This window comes from Anas platyrhynchos, chromosome 1 (assembly GCF_047663525.1).
Source record: "Anas platyrhynchos isolate ZD024472 breed Pekin duck chromosome 1, IASCAAS_PekinDuck_T2T, whole genome shotgun sequence".
NCBI classification, from domain to species: Eukaryota; Metazoa; Chordata; class Aves; order Anseriformes; family Anatidae; genus Anas; species Anas platyrhynchos.
The window spans coordinates 80680060-80699105 of NC_092587.1; the positions used below are offsets into that span (position 1 = coordinate 80680060).

Here is a 19046-nt window from a genome sequence, read left to right on the forward strand (position 1 = left end):
TAATGTTGAGTTTGTGTACTACATACATGTATGCCTAAATATTTCAGGCTGCATTTAGAGCTGGTGTAAATTGTAACTTTTCCATTGGAATCCCTGTGGTTGGACTAGTCCATTCTAGCTCAGAATCCAGCCCATCACCTTTTTCTTTAGCCTTTTTTCTCTTAAACACTTTAAGATCCATTTTGTTGTGTCTTTCACGTAAAAACAAACAACAATAACAACAACAAAACAAAAAACAAATCCTGCCGTACTCAGGTAACAGAACCAATAATATTTTCAGCATTTTTTTAAATGTACATGAACTCAGCTTTTGCTCATAAACTCAGTAGGGGTGAAATCTGTTTCCGTAGACAGGGTCAAATCCAAACCTTTCCACTATGAAAGCCTTCCTTTTAGTCTAAAGCACTCTAGTACTCTACTCTAGTTCAATACTAAACTAGTACTGAACCACTGTCTAAGCTATCATTAGCCTCTGCATATACTTTATTGGAAGAACAACTTACAATGATAGTGAATAAGCACAGAAAGAAAGTTTGAAAGACAAAGTAAATATTAGGCCAATGAATCACAGAAAAGCCAGAACTACATCTGAGACAGAACAAAAATGAAAAACTGCTGTAACAAATTTTTGGATCACTTCTTATTAGGCTTTTTTTTTTTTAAACTGCACACTTGAAAGTAGGACCACACACAGTTTGAAAATCCAGAATTGTCTTATTTATTGATGATACACAAGAAGGGTGTCCAGACCAGTATGCTACTAGACGAAGCATTAAAACACTTGTCAGCACTGTGTAGTCACCAGTGTGTTGTGCTAGTCAAGCAATCATGAATGAGGTGAGGGAAACATTAATGTCTGTTGGTCCTCCGAAAATGCTGGCTGTGCTGCTGTCCTGCTCCTGATTGCTCCTTCATGCTGTCATGTCATCGCCTGGTTTTTAATTTCTGATGAGTCCAGGAGTTGGATCGCTATTAACTATAAGCAAGTCACCTCTTCTTTGTTTCTATGCTGATATATTTCATGGCTTGTATCTTGCTCACAGACTACAGTAAGAGTGATGGCTACCACTCAGCATTGACTTATTTGCACAAAGCTGGACATTGGGTCACACAATATAAAGCAGGAAGAAATTACAACATTTTAGTATCAGCTGTTATATAAGCTGTATATAAGCATTATAAGGTCATTTTCATGATAGTAGGCATGGACCTTCTGCATAGTTAGGGAGATTAAAGATGAAGAATTTTATAGGTACTCATGTCCATAGTGAACATCTCGTATTACTGAGATTACAGCGGAAGAATACAACATTGTGGAGGATACTATTTGCTTTAGAGACCCTTATTCTATTGGCATTGTGCTTGAGACCACTCCAGTGATTGCTCCATCCTGAAAACTTCCATTTCATCAGATAAAGGTTCTGCAGGAACTACATCTACTCAGAATTACATTCCTCCTGAGGTGAAGAACCTAGAACAAAGCTTATTTATTATTCAAGCCTTCAGAAGGTGGTTTAGATGGGTGCTGAGCAACATACAAGTTTCTGCTGAACACCTGTTGGGGGTTAACCTCCACTCTAAACTAGTAAGCTAAAGAAATTAATGTAATATCAAGTGCCCAATGAGCAATCATGCAGTACACAAGGCTAAAACATAGGCTGTACCTTATCTGAGAATCAAAGTTCAGATGTTTTTCTTTCATGATCTGTAGGACTTCATTGGGTCCTGTTCCCAGGTGGGTAAAGAGGAGAGTTCCTCAGACAGCTCTTTCTTGATAGGCCATCCCCAGGCTGTAAAAAAAGGAGCCAGATTCCTATTCACCTGCTGAGAAAACTTCTGCGCCCACAAATTCATCTTAGAAGGGTCGTCTTTTGGGATAGAGGACATTTTCTGGTAGTCAGAGAAGAGGTGAGTGAAGGGGTCCCAGCCAAACCCTTCCTGCAGCTGCGGGAGAAGAACAGTATAAAACAGTGAACTTTTCATTTCATTGACATTATTCCTGTGTTACAAACAGTAGAGTGACCCTCCCACCCCTTGTTTCTCTAGTGTCTTTTGGATTTAATGTAAAGTTAGAAGAAGGTATCCAGCTTTCAGGCTTCAGAGCACAACTTAGAGTACAGAAAAATACACCTTCCCATTACACTGGCTTGCAAGCACAAACAGAGATGAAAGATGCGTTGGGAGGAGCTAGAAATGTCAGCAATCATCTATACAAGTTGTTGGTTTGTGTGGAAGAAAGATTCTTGTGCAGCAAAAGGAGTATCAAAGAGGATGCTGACAGATAACCTGGACAGAAGGAAGACAGGAGAACAAGGCATGATCAGAAAACAAGAAGGAGAGACTGTGAGCTGAGCATGAGTTTTGGCTAGGAATAAGAACACAGGAGTTTCAGATTAAAAAAAAAAAATAAAAAAAAATAGTCTTGTATGAGCAAGAAATTTAAAGTAAAGAGGGAGAGGAAACCTATGTTGTTGCTCAAGATGAGGTTAATATGAAGAGCTGACTTGAAACAGCATGACAGGATACAGAATATCTACTGAATATCTTTAGTTCTTTACCAAGCCATGACTTGCATCTCACTTCCTGATACTAAATAGTTTGACACTAAAACATGTTCTACAAATCCACCATCATGCTGGAACAGCTAAGCAGGAGCAGACAGCATTTCTACATTAGGAAGTACAGGCAGACAGATTATCTACCTCTCATAATCCCCTATTACCATGGAAACCCCTGGTGCTGAGACTCGCTATGGACTAGGCAATATCTTTAGCTTGATGATTTAGGCTCACTGATTTTCCACTCTGGAACGTGGTAAAATCAGGATCACTACTCCTTCAATAAATATTTTGTTATTCATAGAAGATGTGAGAGCTCCCAGACAAGGGGGCTGAGGGACATTCACCTCAAAACAGTCAGTAGCTTAAGTCATCATAATGGACTTTTTTTTTTTTTTGCCAGCTAACTCAATGTCCCACAGGAAAATTGCAGCAGATTAAAGGACTAAAGATCCAAGTTTGATCATCCTTTTTCCACATGATATAATCAAACATAAATATATGCTATATAATTATATATACCATATATATAATATATATACATGTATATATTGTTATATATAACAAGCAGTTCCTGTTTCTCTCCTAGGGAGAGAGATTAATATATTGTACTAAGTTCTGTTCCTGAGCAGTTAAGCCCCAGTCTTTCAAAGGAAGGGTAACAGGAGATGCTAGCACTACACAATCTACGTGTGCATCTCTCAAGTGATTTCTGGACCTATGATGAATCCGGATTGTAAGCAAACACTGGCATGACACCTGGAGTCACCAGGCTGAAGACATCCTTCTGACACAGGGTTCACCAACTACTGAATCATAGAATATCCCGAGTTGGAAGGGACCCATAAGGATCATCAAGTCCAACTCCTGGCACTGCACAGGTCTATCCAAAAGTTTAGACCATGTGGCTAAGTGCACAGTCCAATCGCTTCTTAAATGCGGACAGGCTTGGTGCAGTGACTAATACACTCGCTTTTCCCAGTTACCTGCAGGTATGTCTCCAGAGCAGTCCATACGTTCCAGTCCTTTAGCTGAGCACCTTTCTTCAGATACTCTCTTATCCTTTCCTCCCGGCACTGTGACGTAAGTGCCTCATGTGCCTGATGCCTGGGAATCCCCAGCACCTTCTCATGCACATAGACAGACCAGAGATTGCAGGTGGCCTCTGTGGTATGAGGTGGAAACTCCCATGCTTGCTGCTGTTGATTGTGTCCCAGCTCATGGACAGGACCCCAAAGACCAGTAGTTTTCATGTGCTTCACATCTATCATCTCCTTCACTGAATCGATGTGGCACATGATGGGGTAGCCAGAATGCATCCAGCCTGCAAGAAAAACATAAGTACTTACCCCAGTGCCTCTTAAACATAAGTAACTGTATTTCTTTTTCATTTCTCCAGCACCTTTCCTCCATCTCACAAACCATGCTGTATTACAATTACATTACAAGCTGTATTCAATGGCTCTATGTCCAAGTGAAGGCCGGTGAAGTGAAGGCCTCAGGGGTCTGTCCTGGGACCAGTACTGTTCCATACCTTTATCAGCAACATAGACAGTGGGATTGAGTGCACCCTCAGCAAGTTCACAAGAGACACCAAGCTGAGTGGTATGGTTGATACAACAGAAGGAAGGGATGCCATCCAAAGGGACCTGGACAAGCTTGAGAAGAGGGATCATGTGAACCTAATGAGGTTCAACGAGTTCAAGCACAAGGTGCTGCACCTGGGCCGGGGCAGTCCCAGGCATGAGGACAGACTGGGAGAAGAACTTATTGAGAGCAGCCCTGCAGAGAAGGACTTATGGGTTCTGGTGGATGGAAAGCTCAACGTGAACTGTCAGTGCGTGCTTGCAGCCCAGAAGGCTAACTGCATCCTGGGCAGCATCAACAGAGGGGTGACCAGCAGGTCAAGGGAGGTGATTGTCCCCCTCTGCTCTACCCTTTTGAGGCCCTACCTGGAGTGCTGCATCCAGGTGAGGGGCCCCCAGCACAAGAAGGATGTGGATCTGTTAGAGTGGGTCCAGAGGAGGGCCACAAAGATGATCAGAGGGCTGGAGCACCTCTCCTGTGAAGAAAGGCTGAGAGAGCTGGGGCTGATCTGCCTGGAGAAGAGAAGGCTCCGGAGTGAGGTTACCTCATTGTAACCTTTCAGTACTTGAAGGGCACTTAAAAAGAAAAATGGAGAGCAACTTTTTGCTCAATCAGATATTGACAGGATGAGGGGGAATGATTTTAAACTAAAAGAAAGGAGATTTAGGTTAGAGGTTAGGAGGAAATTCTTCACTCAGAGGGTGGTGAGGCACTGGAATGGGTTTCCCAGAGAGGTTGTGGAGGCTCCATTCCTTGAGGTGTTCAAGACCAGGTTAGATGAGGTCCTGAGCAACCTAATCTAGCAGTGGCGTCCCTGCCTATTGCAGGGGGTTGGAACTAGATAATCTTTGAGGTCACTTCCAACCTGAAACATTCTATCATTCTAAGATTACCATAAGTGACTTTTTTTTTCCTTTTTGTGAGATAAGGAAATAGTACAAGCGTTACTGTATCAAAGAAGAGATAGAGACAGTACTATCAGTTAAGTACAGTCTCACCTACTTTGCCTTTTTATATTTAAGTGTACACTCACAGTTGGGCTGAGGATGAGATTTTTGGTTGAAGGAAGGTTCAGGTTTGGGGCAGACTTTCTTTCCTGTCTCTTGCCCAGAATACCCCCGAATGCTCACAAACCAAGCACAGCTGACACCTACCCAAACGTGCAATAATGTGATTCAGCACCCTGGCAGAGTTTGACTTCCTGTGTAGAGTGTGGATCCTGCATGTCTGCACTCCAGAAGTTAGCAGTGTAGACAAAATACATGGATGTTACAGCTTGCCATGCTCGAGGGCTGCAAAACTTGTCATGCTGAAGTCAGCTCTTAACCTCACAGAATAGCTGTTCTATAAATAATTTCCCAGTGTCATGCAAGGCAAGAATTTTGTACTGCAAGGGATTTTTCCCAAGTCTCCTTGGTGTTTTCATCCTTGACTTGTCCTTATTCTTAAAGATTCCCAAAGCTTCATAAAAGAATCATCTCCCCAAAATCAAACACCTATCGTAGAAGTGGATAAACAGCCCTTATTCTCACTACATCCATGTAGGGAGCCTACACAGCTGGCTTTAACTGAACAATAAGCCTGTATAGTACTCAAGTGAGAGGACATCAATCACAACCCCCTTCCTGCAGAAACTATTTAAGATCTTGAGCTCCCCAATTTCTAATAAGAGGGATGCGTGTAATTAAAAGCCATAGGCATGCAAAAAAATCAGGTCCAGAAATGTGAGTGAAACCATTTATTCCACCCAAAACAGGAGGGAATTTTGTGTTTGCAGCCAATGGTCTTTTTAACTGGCATTTGCTTAGCATAGCTGAACTTAACGTTCCCAAAATGTGTAACAGATTATTCCCATGTGCCTTAGCAAAGGATTAGGGCATCAGGGTTTGTGCCAAGACCTTGCCTCATTTTGGGATAATGAATTTCACCAACGTGATTTGAAAACCAATTGAAAAAATAGTATTACAAGGTTCTGAATTTATCATCTAGCTTGACTCATTCAAATACACTCAGCACACAACTTGAAAAGCTGGGGTCATGGAGTATCAACTGCAAAACTACAAACTCATGGGCTTTAACAGTAGTATTGCTTCTGCTTCTCCACTGCCATCACCTCAGGCACATCTTTTCCAACTAAGGTTTGCCCACAGTAACCTTTGCACAGCCTGTTTCCAGCAGGTAGGTACACACGAGTATAACAATTATCACTGAATGTAAGCAAACAATCCTATGGCTGAGGCAGGAAAAAAAAAACAAAAAACAACAGAAATTAGATCAATGTCTCCCAGCTGTACTGATTCAGCAGTACATTCAGGAAGGAGACAAAAAACCCTGCAGTCACCAGCTCTGCCTCTTAACACATCCAGGCAGCAGAACAGCTGAGTGAGACAAGGCTGGTTTAGACAGAGAGGCATCTGAACGGGTCTATTTAATTTTTATAAGTACTGTCTTACTGTATTTTCATACTGTTTGAGTAGCTCACAATTATGCAAGGATCACAATCATTTGACCCTTTACGTATGTTTCCAGTCCGGCTTTACTGAAGTGACTTCGCAGGAACAGATCTTGCTACTAGAGGCCACTTGCCTTGTAGCCACTTGAGAAATGCCATTTGTCAGTGCACCTACCACATGAGATCTGGACATCTGCTACAATCCTCTCTGGCCTTGGGAACTTTGTTGGTATGGCTGCCAATTTGCTTATTGCCACCATGATCTCATTCCACAGGGTCAGCAGTGGTTTTGGGTTCTCCAAGTGGCGGATGCTGTCAGCTGGTACCGTCAGGATGAGACTCTCAGCTGCCAGTTCTGCCCAGGGAGCAGGGTAGTGCCGGATACTGGCCTTCCACTGGTTTTCACAGGTCTCCCCTACATCAACACAGAAAATCAGTTAACCACAGCTCTAACTTTTGAGCACACTCCCAGAAGTCAAGTTGAAGAAACAGATCACAGTTGAGAAATTCTCTTGGAAAACAGTACGTGGTAGGTGTGCAACTGCAGGTGGTTGGTTGTTAATTAGTTAATCCTCACCCTGTACTTGGGAAGCCTTAGGCTCTTATGGATGGGAGACAGATGGGAGCAAACTGTCATATACCAAAGTAGTTAGCATGGCAAGAACAAATCTCTGTTTTCCTTCTGAGAATAAGAAGCAGGCTTCTCCAGTCTCACTTGATGATCTTGCTTCTTCTTCTCCAATGGAGTTTTTTCTCCGTCTAACAACACTGATTTCTGTTTAATTTGATAGAGGAACAAGATGTTGCATACCACAAGGAAAGAGAAAATGACAGAAATCATGGAAAATTCACCACAGAGATTTATCACACTAAAGCACACAGAGTGCAAGATAAGCTTTGTTGTGACAGAACACTCCCATCAACACATGGTTTTCACCAGAAATGACAATGTCAACCACTAAGAAATGTTGGTTTAGACAAACCCTGCCCTTTTTGTGACAGCTCCCTCACCTCCCTCATGTGACAGCAGGCACAGAGTGAATATGTGAATTACCTGGAATCCCAGAGCAAGACAAACCAAGGAAACTGAGTCTAGGCATTACTAAACACAGTCAGGTGCTCCTAAGCATGGCAGCATCTTTCATTTCAGTCACATGGATAGCAGCATCATGAGCAGCACTAAGAAAGGCACCAAGGTAAATAAACCTACCAAGCTTGAAGAAAGGAGCTCTGACTGCCCCTTCTACAGTGATGGGCACTTTTCCCAGGACGCTCCTTTCTGGTACTATGATGTAAATGAGGCCACCCCAGAGGCAGGAAACTGACTGTTTCTGGCAGGTAATATCACAGGTACGTATTACCACTGGGGCTCGTTTCAGCTCTTCAGCATTAGAGAGGTCATCCGCATGACACCCAACCTGCACCTGGCAAACAGAAGGGTAGGTGATTTGTGAGCAGCTGGGTAAAATGCTTCAAGTACAACTTTGCCAACGAACTATAGCACCCTGAGCCCTCTGCTGTAGCGCTGTTCCTGCAGGGCACATGTGCAGAAACAGCTTTCTAACTTCAGAATTGTTCAAGTGTTCAGCCTGTGGTGGCCAGAAGCAGCAAAACAAAACAAAACAAAACAACAACAAAAAAAAAAAGTTAAAAAGTTTAGTGCTGTCTCTATCTCGGACAGTCTCACGGCTCTGCTCCTATTTTTACCGGGGTCTGCTATATCCTTCATTGGCAGTTCACAGAATTGCAATGTTTTTTTTTTCACTGTACTTTACTTGTATTTATTTTTTCTTCACCCTGCACCAGCATCAAAGTCACATCCTATAACATATGAGGTGGAGAGGTGTGATCACTCCTGGGTTGTTTTATTGTGCCTCTTCCTCGGCCCTGATACAGTAAAACAGACAGAAAGTGGCTGCAAGATTATACAAAAATACCTGAGTTAATCTTGAGTTTCAGCTGCAGGAAGCTTACTGCAAAACATACCCAAGCAGGTGAGCTTTTGTCTGCTTTGTTCTTTGATGAGAACAGGATTCCAGTTAACTGGTTTATATCTGATCTGGATACATCTATGAGAGCAACAGTAGCAGCATTGTGGAAGTACATTAGGAGAGTTCTGGAAAGAGACAGAACTAAGTTTCATGATTAGAAGGGCCCACCCAAGTACTTATTTGGGCCTAGAATCACCTTGATCAGTTCTCTCTGCACGGCAACAGAACAGGTACAGCAAGCAGTCTCCAGGCAGCAGCCACAATCAATTATCCTGCCAGCACACAGACGAGGAATGCAAGGAGTGGAAACAAAGTGAAAAATGATGACAATGCATGGAAAGTGCCACAGGGTGGCAGCAGAAGGAAAGGACGGACAAGGCCTAAGACCTATATTCGAGTGCCCAGCTGACATTGTGTAAGCAGTAGCCAAACTAGTAAGGGCTCACCTGCAGACCAGCACCGACCAGCCGACAAGGGAATGTTATAACGGCTGTGTGACCCTCAGGGAGATAGAGTCCTGTACTCCTCCAGGCTGTCTTACCTAAAATGTGAGAGAACACAGATCTGAACAGTCAGAAACTCCTGATGTTATGGATTCCGGAGATTTCAAGCTGCAGTAAAAGGATCTTCTGTCTTTGTCTCTACACATGCACAATTGTCTCACATTTTATCCAATCTGTTGGAAATACAGCTTTAAAGGGAAAGGGTATTGGCATGAACAAGATCATCACACAATTAGCAAGCAAGCCCACCCAAACGTAAAATTCCAAGAATGACGAAGGTACTTATTAATACTTGTAAAAAAATAAACAAAAAATAATAATTAAAAAAGAAACAACTCCTCCTCCACTCAGATCCTCTTACCCTCAGAGGTGCATACTGTGGTGGTATTAGACATAGTTGAAGTTGTAATGGTCATCAAACATCTCCTAAATAACAGACTGACAGTGACATCAAATTTTTCCCAACTGACTAGTCAGCATAAGCTGGGGCCCACACGAATTCCCATTTCTAAGCTGACTGACGTTATGAGAATGCCTAGAGGGCTGTCCTAGCCAAGGCATAAGATGGGTACCCTACCACACCACTAAAATTTAGCAAGCCTCTAGACAGCCTTCCCATGGAAATTAAAGCCTCCTCTGCCTCGGAGATTTCAGTAGACACTTCTGATATACACTGCAAAACTGATCCATCTCTACTGTACTGATCAGGCAAAATCCACTCATTAGTTCTGACAAAGTTTACTTAAGAATATTTCAGTCCAAACAGCAAAAATCCTCAGAAGAGCCGGACCATCCTAAAGCTCCTCATTTACAACCTTCCCCATCCTCCAAGAAATTTTGTCAGGCAAAACCTAATCCATGGAAAAATGTAAAATAGACATAATATCATAACTTTTCACCAATTCATCTCAATTTTGCTGAACTTACACCTATGGCATTTTTGAAATTGTTTAATCTCAAATCATGGGTTGCCAGCACTTTTCTTTTTTTTTTTTAATGTGGAATTACACAAATTCTGAACAGTCCCACTATTCAATTCAATGCTTTCAATCCAACCAACCCTAACAATTTTCCCCTTTTGCCCTGACTCATTAGTGTTACAACCAGTGAGCAACTATTCCACAACTCTTGTCTCGAAACTTCCTCTGCACTCAAGACATTGCCACTCCAGAACTGTCCTTTTTATCTCATTAGAATAGTTTGCAAACAACAACTCTCAATCATATTCAAATTCAAAAATTCAAGATTTATCTGTCCATGGAAAAATACCTTACCAGTGAAATTACTTAAAGTTTAAATATATCAGTACCAGGAATCTCAAAGTTATATAGCTACAAAGCTTAACGTTAGACAAATGATTCAGGACGTAATTACCAAATACCATAGCTTCAGTGATGGTGTCAGCCTATGAAGTTCCAATCCTGCTCACAGTCTCTTGTTTTCACCCCAAAACCACAACTTCACTCCATCAGCTCTGCTGATACAAGAAGTTGTGAGACCGCTACTACTCAGACTGAAATTACCTAGATAAAAAAATAAAACTTTTGTACCTAACTCCCACCTTTTCACATGATGGTCTCAAAGATGGCTCTGTCAGAACACTAGTGGGACAACAAACGGTAGAGCAGAGCCTGGAGTTCCTGAGGAACTTATAGCTTTCTTGAGGAAGCCACTGCACTGTGCAAGTACCCTCAGGAGCTTCTTTAGTTGGCTCTTCTCCAAGTGCCTGTGTACCAATTATGAGGATGCAAGACTTCCATGGCATGTTTCAGAGCGCTAAAATCAGTGCCAGCCATAAAAGGAGCCTGCCTGCCACCACACAGAGGCCAGCATCCCCACAAGCCCACAGTGCAACTGGACATCTGTCCTCATGTTCAGACATACACACAGAGGGCAAGTGCCTTGCTGATCCCAGCGCCAGCATGCCTCAAGAGGAAGGGAGATACGGTACTCACCTGGATTAGTGCCATCGATTTCCACGGTAACAGGAAGGGAACAGACCCCAGTGGCAGATTTCTGCACTAGGGCTGCACAGTCTGTCATGGTGTATGACAGCTCAGTTGCCATGCAGAGCAGGGCTGCCTCTTTGGAGTTGCTCTTGACAGGCTTGTGCCTGCTGACGTGCGGGATCCCACTTTGGCGAAGCACTTTGGCCAGGATGCGGTGCAGTGAGGCATATGCAGGGCAGTCCTGGGCAGGGATGCGCAGAAAGGCAGCACAGTCTTGTGCCAGCCTTGGCAGCCAGCCTTTCAGGGGAGCTTTGAGATCCTCAGCCTTGTCTACATGGCTCTTGAAAAGAGAGAGTGCCTTGCGAAAGTGATAGTGCTCCCCAAATGCTGTGGCTGGGAGCTTTGCTGCCTCGACACTCTGCCCCAGGATGCTCAGCCCAAAGCGGTTGAGGATTTTGTTGCCAGGATATTCTGCCACTGCAGCTTTGCCGCGGTTCTGGGAAGCCCAATACCAGGCTTGGCCTCCAATCAGTAGGCCACCCCCTTCTGCTACAAAAGCATGAATTGTCTCCACCTGTTTGTCACTGTAAGAAGGACAGCAGTATACGCTCATGTTGCCTGTCAGCTCTGATACCTGTGACTTCACCTCTTCCTCACTGAAGAGGCCACACAGTTTCTCCAGGCTGGCATCCACACCCACCAGCCCCTTTCTCCCAGCATCTAGCCAGCGGACAGCATTGAGCAGGAATTTGGCCATCTTTGGGGAGAGGAGCTGACTCTCATGGGTTGCCACCACAACACGGCCTCGGCCATAGCGTGCTGCAGCTAAGAGGCAGCGGTGCGAGCTGTCCAGGCAGAGCGGGAAGGAGAGTACACCATGCACCAGCAAGATGGAGGGTGTGCCCTCTGTCACCATATCCAGCTCTGACACACCATGCAGGAGAAAAGCAGAATCGAGGCCAAGACTGGCCTGGTGTCTGCAAAACCAAGAGAGGTTCAAGTTAGCCCCCATTCCAGAATCCTCTGCTTAAACAGCTGCCGTGTCTGTCCCTGCCTCTTCTTCCTCTCTCACCCTAGTACATCATGTTGTCACTTCTTTCATTTTAAAAATAAAGTAAAATCCATCAATCTTTTTTTTTTCTTTGAAAGATTCAGTTTTTGCAGTCTACCAGATCTGTAAGAATCTCAGCACTCATTTACAAATGAAGACAAATAAAAGTTTCCAGGCCTGTTACTTTGAAGAGCAGCCTGAAAATCCAAATGCGGGATCTCAAAAGTCAAAGGAGCTTTCATATTTTTTAAGCAAGTCTTTTGCAAATTTAACCTGCAAATGATGAGGAAATCAGCATATCTCCTGTAGCAGAAACTTCCTTGAACTACTCCACCCTAAGTATCATAAACTGGACAAGCCCAAAAGATTTCTCTGTGTGTTCTGTTAAGAAGTGAAGAAAGGATAGATAGACCCCAAAAGACAGACCCCAAAATTCCTACCAGTTATCCTCCACAGTATCTTTGTGGAGCTTTTACCATGTAAGGCTCTTGTATTTTTGCTATTTCCTTATAGCGTCTATATGACACTGTGGAGAAAGACATGTTCAATCGGTTGCAATTACATAATTTTCTCCATTTGGGCAAACACAATTTTTCTTTGACACCTGAAAAGAATCTGTTGTTACATGGCCATTGCAGCCAGCTCAGTTACAATAAAACATGCTGCCCTTGTGCACACCCATAGGACAGGAAACTGCACCTCTCTTCTGATTATTACTTTACTGACACTGCGAAGTAAATGAAAGACTTTCTGGGAATTTTATTTCTGTCACTGCAACTTCCACTGCAGTGAGGTGAAACGGCCACACACAGGAAGCATAGCACCGCTCCCGCTCCACTGAGATCCCATGGCACTTTCCCTAACTGAGCAGAAAGTGGTGCTAGGCACAGTCCAGTATGCTCAGTGGCAAGGGGAGGTGGAGGAAGACAGAGGGGCAAAGTCCAGGGCACTGCTGTCTGCTCTGCGATACAAGACACAACAGCTCAGAGTTTCACAACCTGCTGCTCTGAGACCAAAAGGCCAAGCTAGAATCCCAAACTAACTTGAAGCACAGCGGGTTCCTGCTAACAGCCTGTGTCTTCTGGAGAAGGGAGGTGGCACCAGGCCTGCCTCCTCAGCTCAGCATCAGTCCAGCGGTTTCACTTGCAAAAAGGAAATTTTTGCAGGTTAAGCAGGTTTAGCAGCTGTCAGGCAGAGCCCAGCCCAGAGTGCTGGTGAGGTGCTCCATCTCCAGTGTGGTTTTGAACTGTGTGAAAGTTGGCCTGAACATACCCACCCTGGGGGAAAGGATGGGATAGGAGCCGGGGAGTTGCTCCTCCTTTCCCCAGCTTGCTGTGTGGTGCTCACAGGCACAGCTGGTCAGGGAGACAGCTCTACAACATGGCTGCACTCATTTCTTGACCCTGAATGAATGTCCTAACCCACTCCCCTGGAAGCAAAGTCATCATTCTTTCAGATTACAAACAGCAAGGAGATTCTCTCTTACATCTGAAGACTACAGCTGCATCCCACCCTGGCTATTAAAGAACCAGCATTCAAACATCGTCATCTCTTACCTCAAGGATCTTCTGTAAACATCTCATTTGCATAACTTGTTTAAATAGACAGAACAATTCAGATACTCACGGAACAGTTAAGGGGATCTTTGGAATTTTCTTGGCAACTTTGAAGATCCCTTTCGCTACAGGATTTCCTGTGAAGTACACACCAGCCACACTGGTCACCTGGTTCCCAGGGAATTCAAACAGCACCTTCTCCTTCCCATGTAGACTACCCCAGTGCCAAGCCTGGCCTCCAATGAGCAGGCCTCCACCTTCCTTTACAAAGCAAACTATGTCTTTTGCCTGCGTGCTGTCATAGGCATCCATACAGTACACCCCGTGGTGGGTGCTGAGCGCTACCCCAGCCTCTACTTTGATGCCAGCCCCAAGGAGCAGCTGGGAGAGGGAATCCAACCGGTGATGGGACCCAACCAGGGCCGCAGGGGAAGGCTTGAGCCACTCCACAGCATTTCTGAGGAACTGGGAAAACTTGGAGCTCTTCATGATTCCCTCGTGGGAAATAACCACCATCTTGCCTTTCCCATACCGTGAAACAGCGATCAGAACCTGCTTCTCAGCGCTCAGAAGCACAGGGTAGGCATCCTCTCCAACAAGCAGCAGCTCACAAGGAACAAAACCACCCGTGAAGTCCCATTCTCCAACACTGTCTACTAACAGCTCATAGGTAGCAGAGGGTTTCATCTTCAAGCCACTCTAATCTGATGGAGAGAAGAGCAACATTCATTGCAGTATGGCTCAGCAATACAGAACTGCTAAACTGCTAAAGGAAGCGACTGTTTTAACACATTCTGCAAATTCTCAAAGAGGAGAACAAGGAAATAAGGATGAATACATTCCCATTAACAATTGGTTTGGAGAGGGAGAATGACAGAAACTCCAAGAAGTCTACTAGGAACTTGCCTGGTAGAGGTGGCTTACATGGAAGGTGACAGACAATAAAAAGACCTGATCAGCACAATACATGGCGTAATTCAAACATGCAGTTTCCAATTTTCTTCCCAATTGGGTATGTATAGAAATACACATGCCTGCTGTGGCATAAGTTTCCAAAGATGCACTTTTTCTAGCTGTTCAGACACTAAAAGCAAGGAGTATTAGGTGGTGACATGAAAAGGAAGAGGGTTGATAGAAACAATAGAGACAAGCAGTTCCCTGTCACAACTGACAGTTTAAGCCACATGGGACCTAGCAGAGCGGGTCTGGGCACAGGATTTTCATGCCCTAGTATTCTGTTCTAAACTGCCTCATGATATCAAGGAAATAATTTCCCTCTTCTGCAGCTTTGTTTTTCCCATCTATGAAGCGAGGAGAACGGTACTGACCTTTGTTGCCAAAGCCTTTGAAGTCTATTGGGAGACACGTGCTATATTTAGCTTCCCTCAGGTCGAAAGTTTGGACTAGCTCTTCAGCAAAATCCTCTCCTGATGAGCTGAGGCTTCTGTGACTGTGCAGACAGGAAGAGTTTTGAGGAGGAGAGTTTGACCAAGTCCCACCCACTTCGTGTCATTCCGAATTCACAAGGCTGACGAACACTACGCCTACGGCAAGAGAAGGTGTTGTTCTGGGGCAGACTTTGCCCTTTCCTGGGCAGGATCCTGTGCCAACATCGGTCTCTATGGCCTTCACATACATTTCAGATTTGGCTACCCTGAAACCAAATCCTTGGCACGCTAACACAGGAAAATAGAGAAGTTCTGGAGAAGCGGAATCCTTGACACAGATTTATTTGTCGTAAGCCCCAAGGTGCTCAAAAACTGCAAGCGGATCAAGAATGACAGCGCATTCCCCTTGCCCATCCTCTGGGCAAGCCTGGAAGCTCTGAGTTTTTCACATAATCTCTCCTAAGACTTGACTGCTGTTTTATATATGATTTCTGAGTGAAAGTTGCTCATTAACATTGCCCAGAAATTTAGTGCTTGTTTGCTAGCTTAGTCTGAATTCCAGCTTTGTTTCCCTGGGTTTGAATAAACCCTACATTTAAAGGCAAATACTAGGTGATTTAGGTTGTTTGCCAAGAATCATGCAATGAAGCATTAACACAGCCTGGGAAAATAATAGTCTCTTTCTGATGGCTTCTATGGATTTTAAACTAATATAGCTATGTTGGCACACTGACCATGGGGTAAGGGAGAGGAAAATCAGATGAATAGTCACTCAGTTTCAGTAACTGGTACTCCACCTGAGGACTACCCTCCAGGATTACAGTTTGAAGTAAATTCAGTAATAAAACAGCCCTTACTTCTTAGCACCCACTTTTGTTCTTATCACAAGATTTGGAAGCCAAAATCTTGGGCTCTGATCCCACAAAAGGATGGGTACTTCCTGGCACTTAGCCAGAAAAAGATATGGCTGTCTTCTTGTTATGCAAACATAAACTCTATGTTTACAGGACACAATGACCACCACACAACAGAATTCCCAATTTCTATGTATTTACGATTTCTCCCTTAACATTGTATTAACCAGTTGACCGTGGAAAGAGGAACGAATTGTACTCATTAGACCCAGTGCAAACAACTATGGGCAAATCCCTCTTTCTAGACAGAGAAAGTAGAAGCTACAATAGGGACAGAGAACACAGAGGTCTAACGAGAATTAGAGGAACCTGTAGAAGACAGATGTGTGTCTGATGTGTGAATGTGGAGGAAATAAAAATTGGCTCTAACTACATGCAGAGGGAAGAGGAAGATCTTGATTACCATTTGCTTCCCTTGTTAACATGAAAACAAAAATTTTCCACAGCAATGCCTGGAATGAGTTAAAGACTCAATTCTTTGTCCTCAGTCCTGCCCCTTCCACTTCTCACTTCCAGGCAGTTTCCTTTCCCTACAGAGCTGAAACTATTAGGAGTAGGGATTGGAGCATTTGTAAACCCTGTCAGATGACCAGTCCTAGGCTTTCTTCTCTCTGCAAAAAAAGGAACAAAAATTACACGGAAAGGTGTGGTGGGTTCATTAAATGCAGACTTAAGAGTCCCCTGAGCCTCATCTTCTCCAGACTAAACAATCCCAGTTCCCTCAATTGCTCCTCACAGGACTTGTGCTCCAGGCCCTTCACCAGCTTCATAGCCCTGCTCTGGACACGCTCCAGGGCCTCGATGTCCTTCTTGTAGTGAGGGGCCCAAAACTGAACACAGTACTTGAGATGCGGCCTCACCAGAGCAGAGTACAGGGGGACGATCACCTCCCTGCTCCTGCTGGCTGCACTATTCCTGATACAGGAACAACATTCCAGGATGCTGTTGGCCTTCTTGGCCACCTGGGCACACTGCTGGCTCAAGTTTGGACAAGCATTGACCAACTCCCCGGATCCTTTTCCTCTGCACAGCTTTTCAGCCACTCTGCCCCAACCCTGTAGCATTGCATAGGGTTGTTGTGACCAAAGTGCAGGACCCAGCCTGTAGCCACGTTGAACCTCATTGGCCTCTGCCCATTGACCCATCCTATCCAGGTCCCTCTGCAGGGCCTTCCTACCCTCCCGCAGATCGACACTTCCCCTTAACTTGGTGTCATCCACAAAACTTGGTGTATATCTGGTGTCGTAGTTAGGGCAAGATGTGGTAGAGAGCCTCTGGGTGAGAATTAAGGGGATGGACAGCAAAGCAAATATATTTTGTCGTGGGTGTCATGGGTGTCTATTGTTGACCACCCACCCAGGATGATGGCATAGATGAGCTATTCTATAAGCAATTAGGAGAAATCTCCTGGTTGGTTGTCTTCACCATTCTGGGAGAGTTCAACTTCCCAGGCATAAACTGGAGGAATACTGACAAGTCTGAGAAATTGCCAAAGCATTTTGAAGACAACCTCCTGTCACAAATGTTTAGCGAGCCAACTAGGAAAGATGCCTTCCTAGACCTGCTATTTGAGACTACAGGCCTTTTGGGAGATGTGAATGTAGGTGGCTATCTTGGCCACAGCAATCATGAAATAGCGGTTTAAAACTTGTGTTGTAAGGAGAAAACGTCAACAGAGTTGTCACCCTGGACTTTAAGCTACTAAGGAAGCTAGTTAACAGTGTCTCCTGGGAATATACTCTAAAGAGGATTTAGGGATCCCTGAAAGCTGGTCACTTTTCAAGAACCACCTTTTAAAAGCCCAGGAGCAGGCACCATGTTGCAAGTCAAACAAGTGGGGCAGAAGATTGGCTTGGCTAAACAGGGAACTCCTCTTGGAACCTGGGCAAAAGAAGTACCTGATCTCTGGAAGCAAGGTTAGGGTTCACAGGGAGATTATAGAGCCAAAGTTCACATTTGTAGGAAGAAATCAAGGTAAAACTAAGCTTATCTTGAGTTGATCCTAGCCAATGCAGTATCACACAACCAAAAAAAAAAAAAAAAGAAAAGGCCTCTGAAAGTATGTTAAGCAAGAGAAAGTCCAAGGAAAACACTGGATAGTCACCTAACAAGGGAGAATGAGGAAAAGGTTGAGATATTTAACATCTTTGTTAAATTTGACTTTCCATTTGTGGTCACTGAAATTAAAAGGACAAGTTGTATCAATTGAACATTTATAAATCCATGGGGTCTGACAGTATTCACCCTGGAGTACTGAAGGAGTTAACAGGTGTTATAACTGGACTCCCCTCAACAATTTACCAAGGGGCTTGGGAGTCTGGGATGAACCCTGCTGACTGGAAGCTGGCTAATGTTATCCTAATGTACAAGAAGTGCATGAGAAAAGACCAAAGAAACTACAGACGTAACAGTCTATCCTCAGTACCTGGAAAACTTATGGAGGTTATCCTGAATGCTACTGAGAGGCAGTTAAAGAAGAAGGCTATTAGACATAGTCAACATAGGTTCATGAAGGAAAAGTTCTATTTTAATAATTTGGAATCTTTCTACGATAAGGTCACCCACTTATTGGATGAAGGGAAGGCAGTAGATGTAATTTTTCTGCATTTTAGTAAGGCCTTTGGTACTGTCCCTCACTGCATCCTTCTGGACAACCTGTGAGATGAATAGGTACACACTATGCTGGGTGATGAACTGGCTGAATGGTAGCACACAGACAATCGTACTGAATGGGACTGCATCAGGCTGGCTCGATTCTAGGGCCAGTTCTCTTCAAGATTTTTATCAACTACCTGTATGCAGGAGTGGAGTGCATCCTCAGCAAGTTTGCTAATGATACTAAACTGGGAGGTGCTGTTGACTCAAGGGATGAGAGACCTCGCAAAAGGTTCTAGGTAGACTGAAAGAATGGGCAATCATCAGTGGCACGGAATTCAACAAGTGAAAACGTCAGGTTCTGTACTTGGAACAGAGTAATACCAGACACAGGTATAGAAGGGGATATGAGTGGCTGGGGAGCAGCCCTAGGATCTGGGGGTGCCGACTGATAGCAGGCTCAACACGAATCAGCAGCGTGCCCTGGCAGCCAAGATGGCAA

At 44.2% G+C, this 19046-nt stretch overlaps 1 protein-coding gene across 4 annotated transcripts; it reads right to left on the reverse strand.

The window, feature by feature from the left end:
- Positions 1-694: 694 nt before the first annotated feature.
- Positions 695-15103, reverse strand: LOC113841043 (TRPM8 channel-associated factor 2-like). Of its 4 annotated transcripts, none has more exons than XR_011811816.1 (9): positions 14976-15103; positions 13718-14351; positions 11047-12017; positions 9035-9129; positions 7808-8021; positions 6773-7012; positions 3545-3882; positions 1665-1790; positions 695-1471 (listed from the first exon to the last, which is right to left on the reverse strand). XR_011811816.1 is itself a non-coding variant. In XM_072042998.1 (9 exons), exons 2-8 carry the CDS (start codon positions 14332-14334, stop codon positions 1699-1701), a joined length of 2721 nt encoding a protein of 906 aa, XP_071899099.1. In that variant the 5' UTR covers positions 14335-14351; positions 14976-15103; the 3' UTR covers positions 695-1471; positions 1665-1698. The 4 variants fall into 4 exon arrangements, 3 of the variants coding, with proteins under 3 accessions (XP_071899099.1, XP_071899101.1, XP_027303571.3); XM_072042998.1 differs by having other exon boundaries at positions 1665-1944; XM_072043000.1 differs by having other exon boundaries at positions 695-1790.
- Between the last annotated feature and the right edge of the window lie 3943 nt (positions 15104-19046).

Bases quoted from the DNA above. Each gene is read 5' to 3' on its own strand.
- LOC113841043 (XM_072042998.1), bottom strand. From the start codon at position 14,334: ATGAAACCCTCTGCTACCTATGAGCTGTTAGTAGACAGTGTTGGAGAA. The intron at 8,022-9,034 runs GTGAGCCCTTAC...TCTGTTTGCCAG, and splicing joins TGGTCGGTGCTGGTCTGCAG to GTGCAGGTTGGGTGTCATGC. The intron at 3,883-6,772 runs GTAGGTGCACTG...TTTTTCTTGCAG, and splicing joins AGATGTCCAGATCTCATGTG to GCTGGATGCATTCTGGCTAC.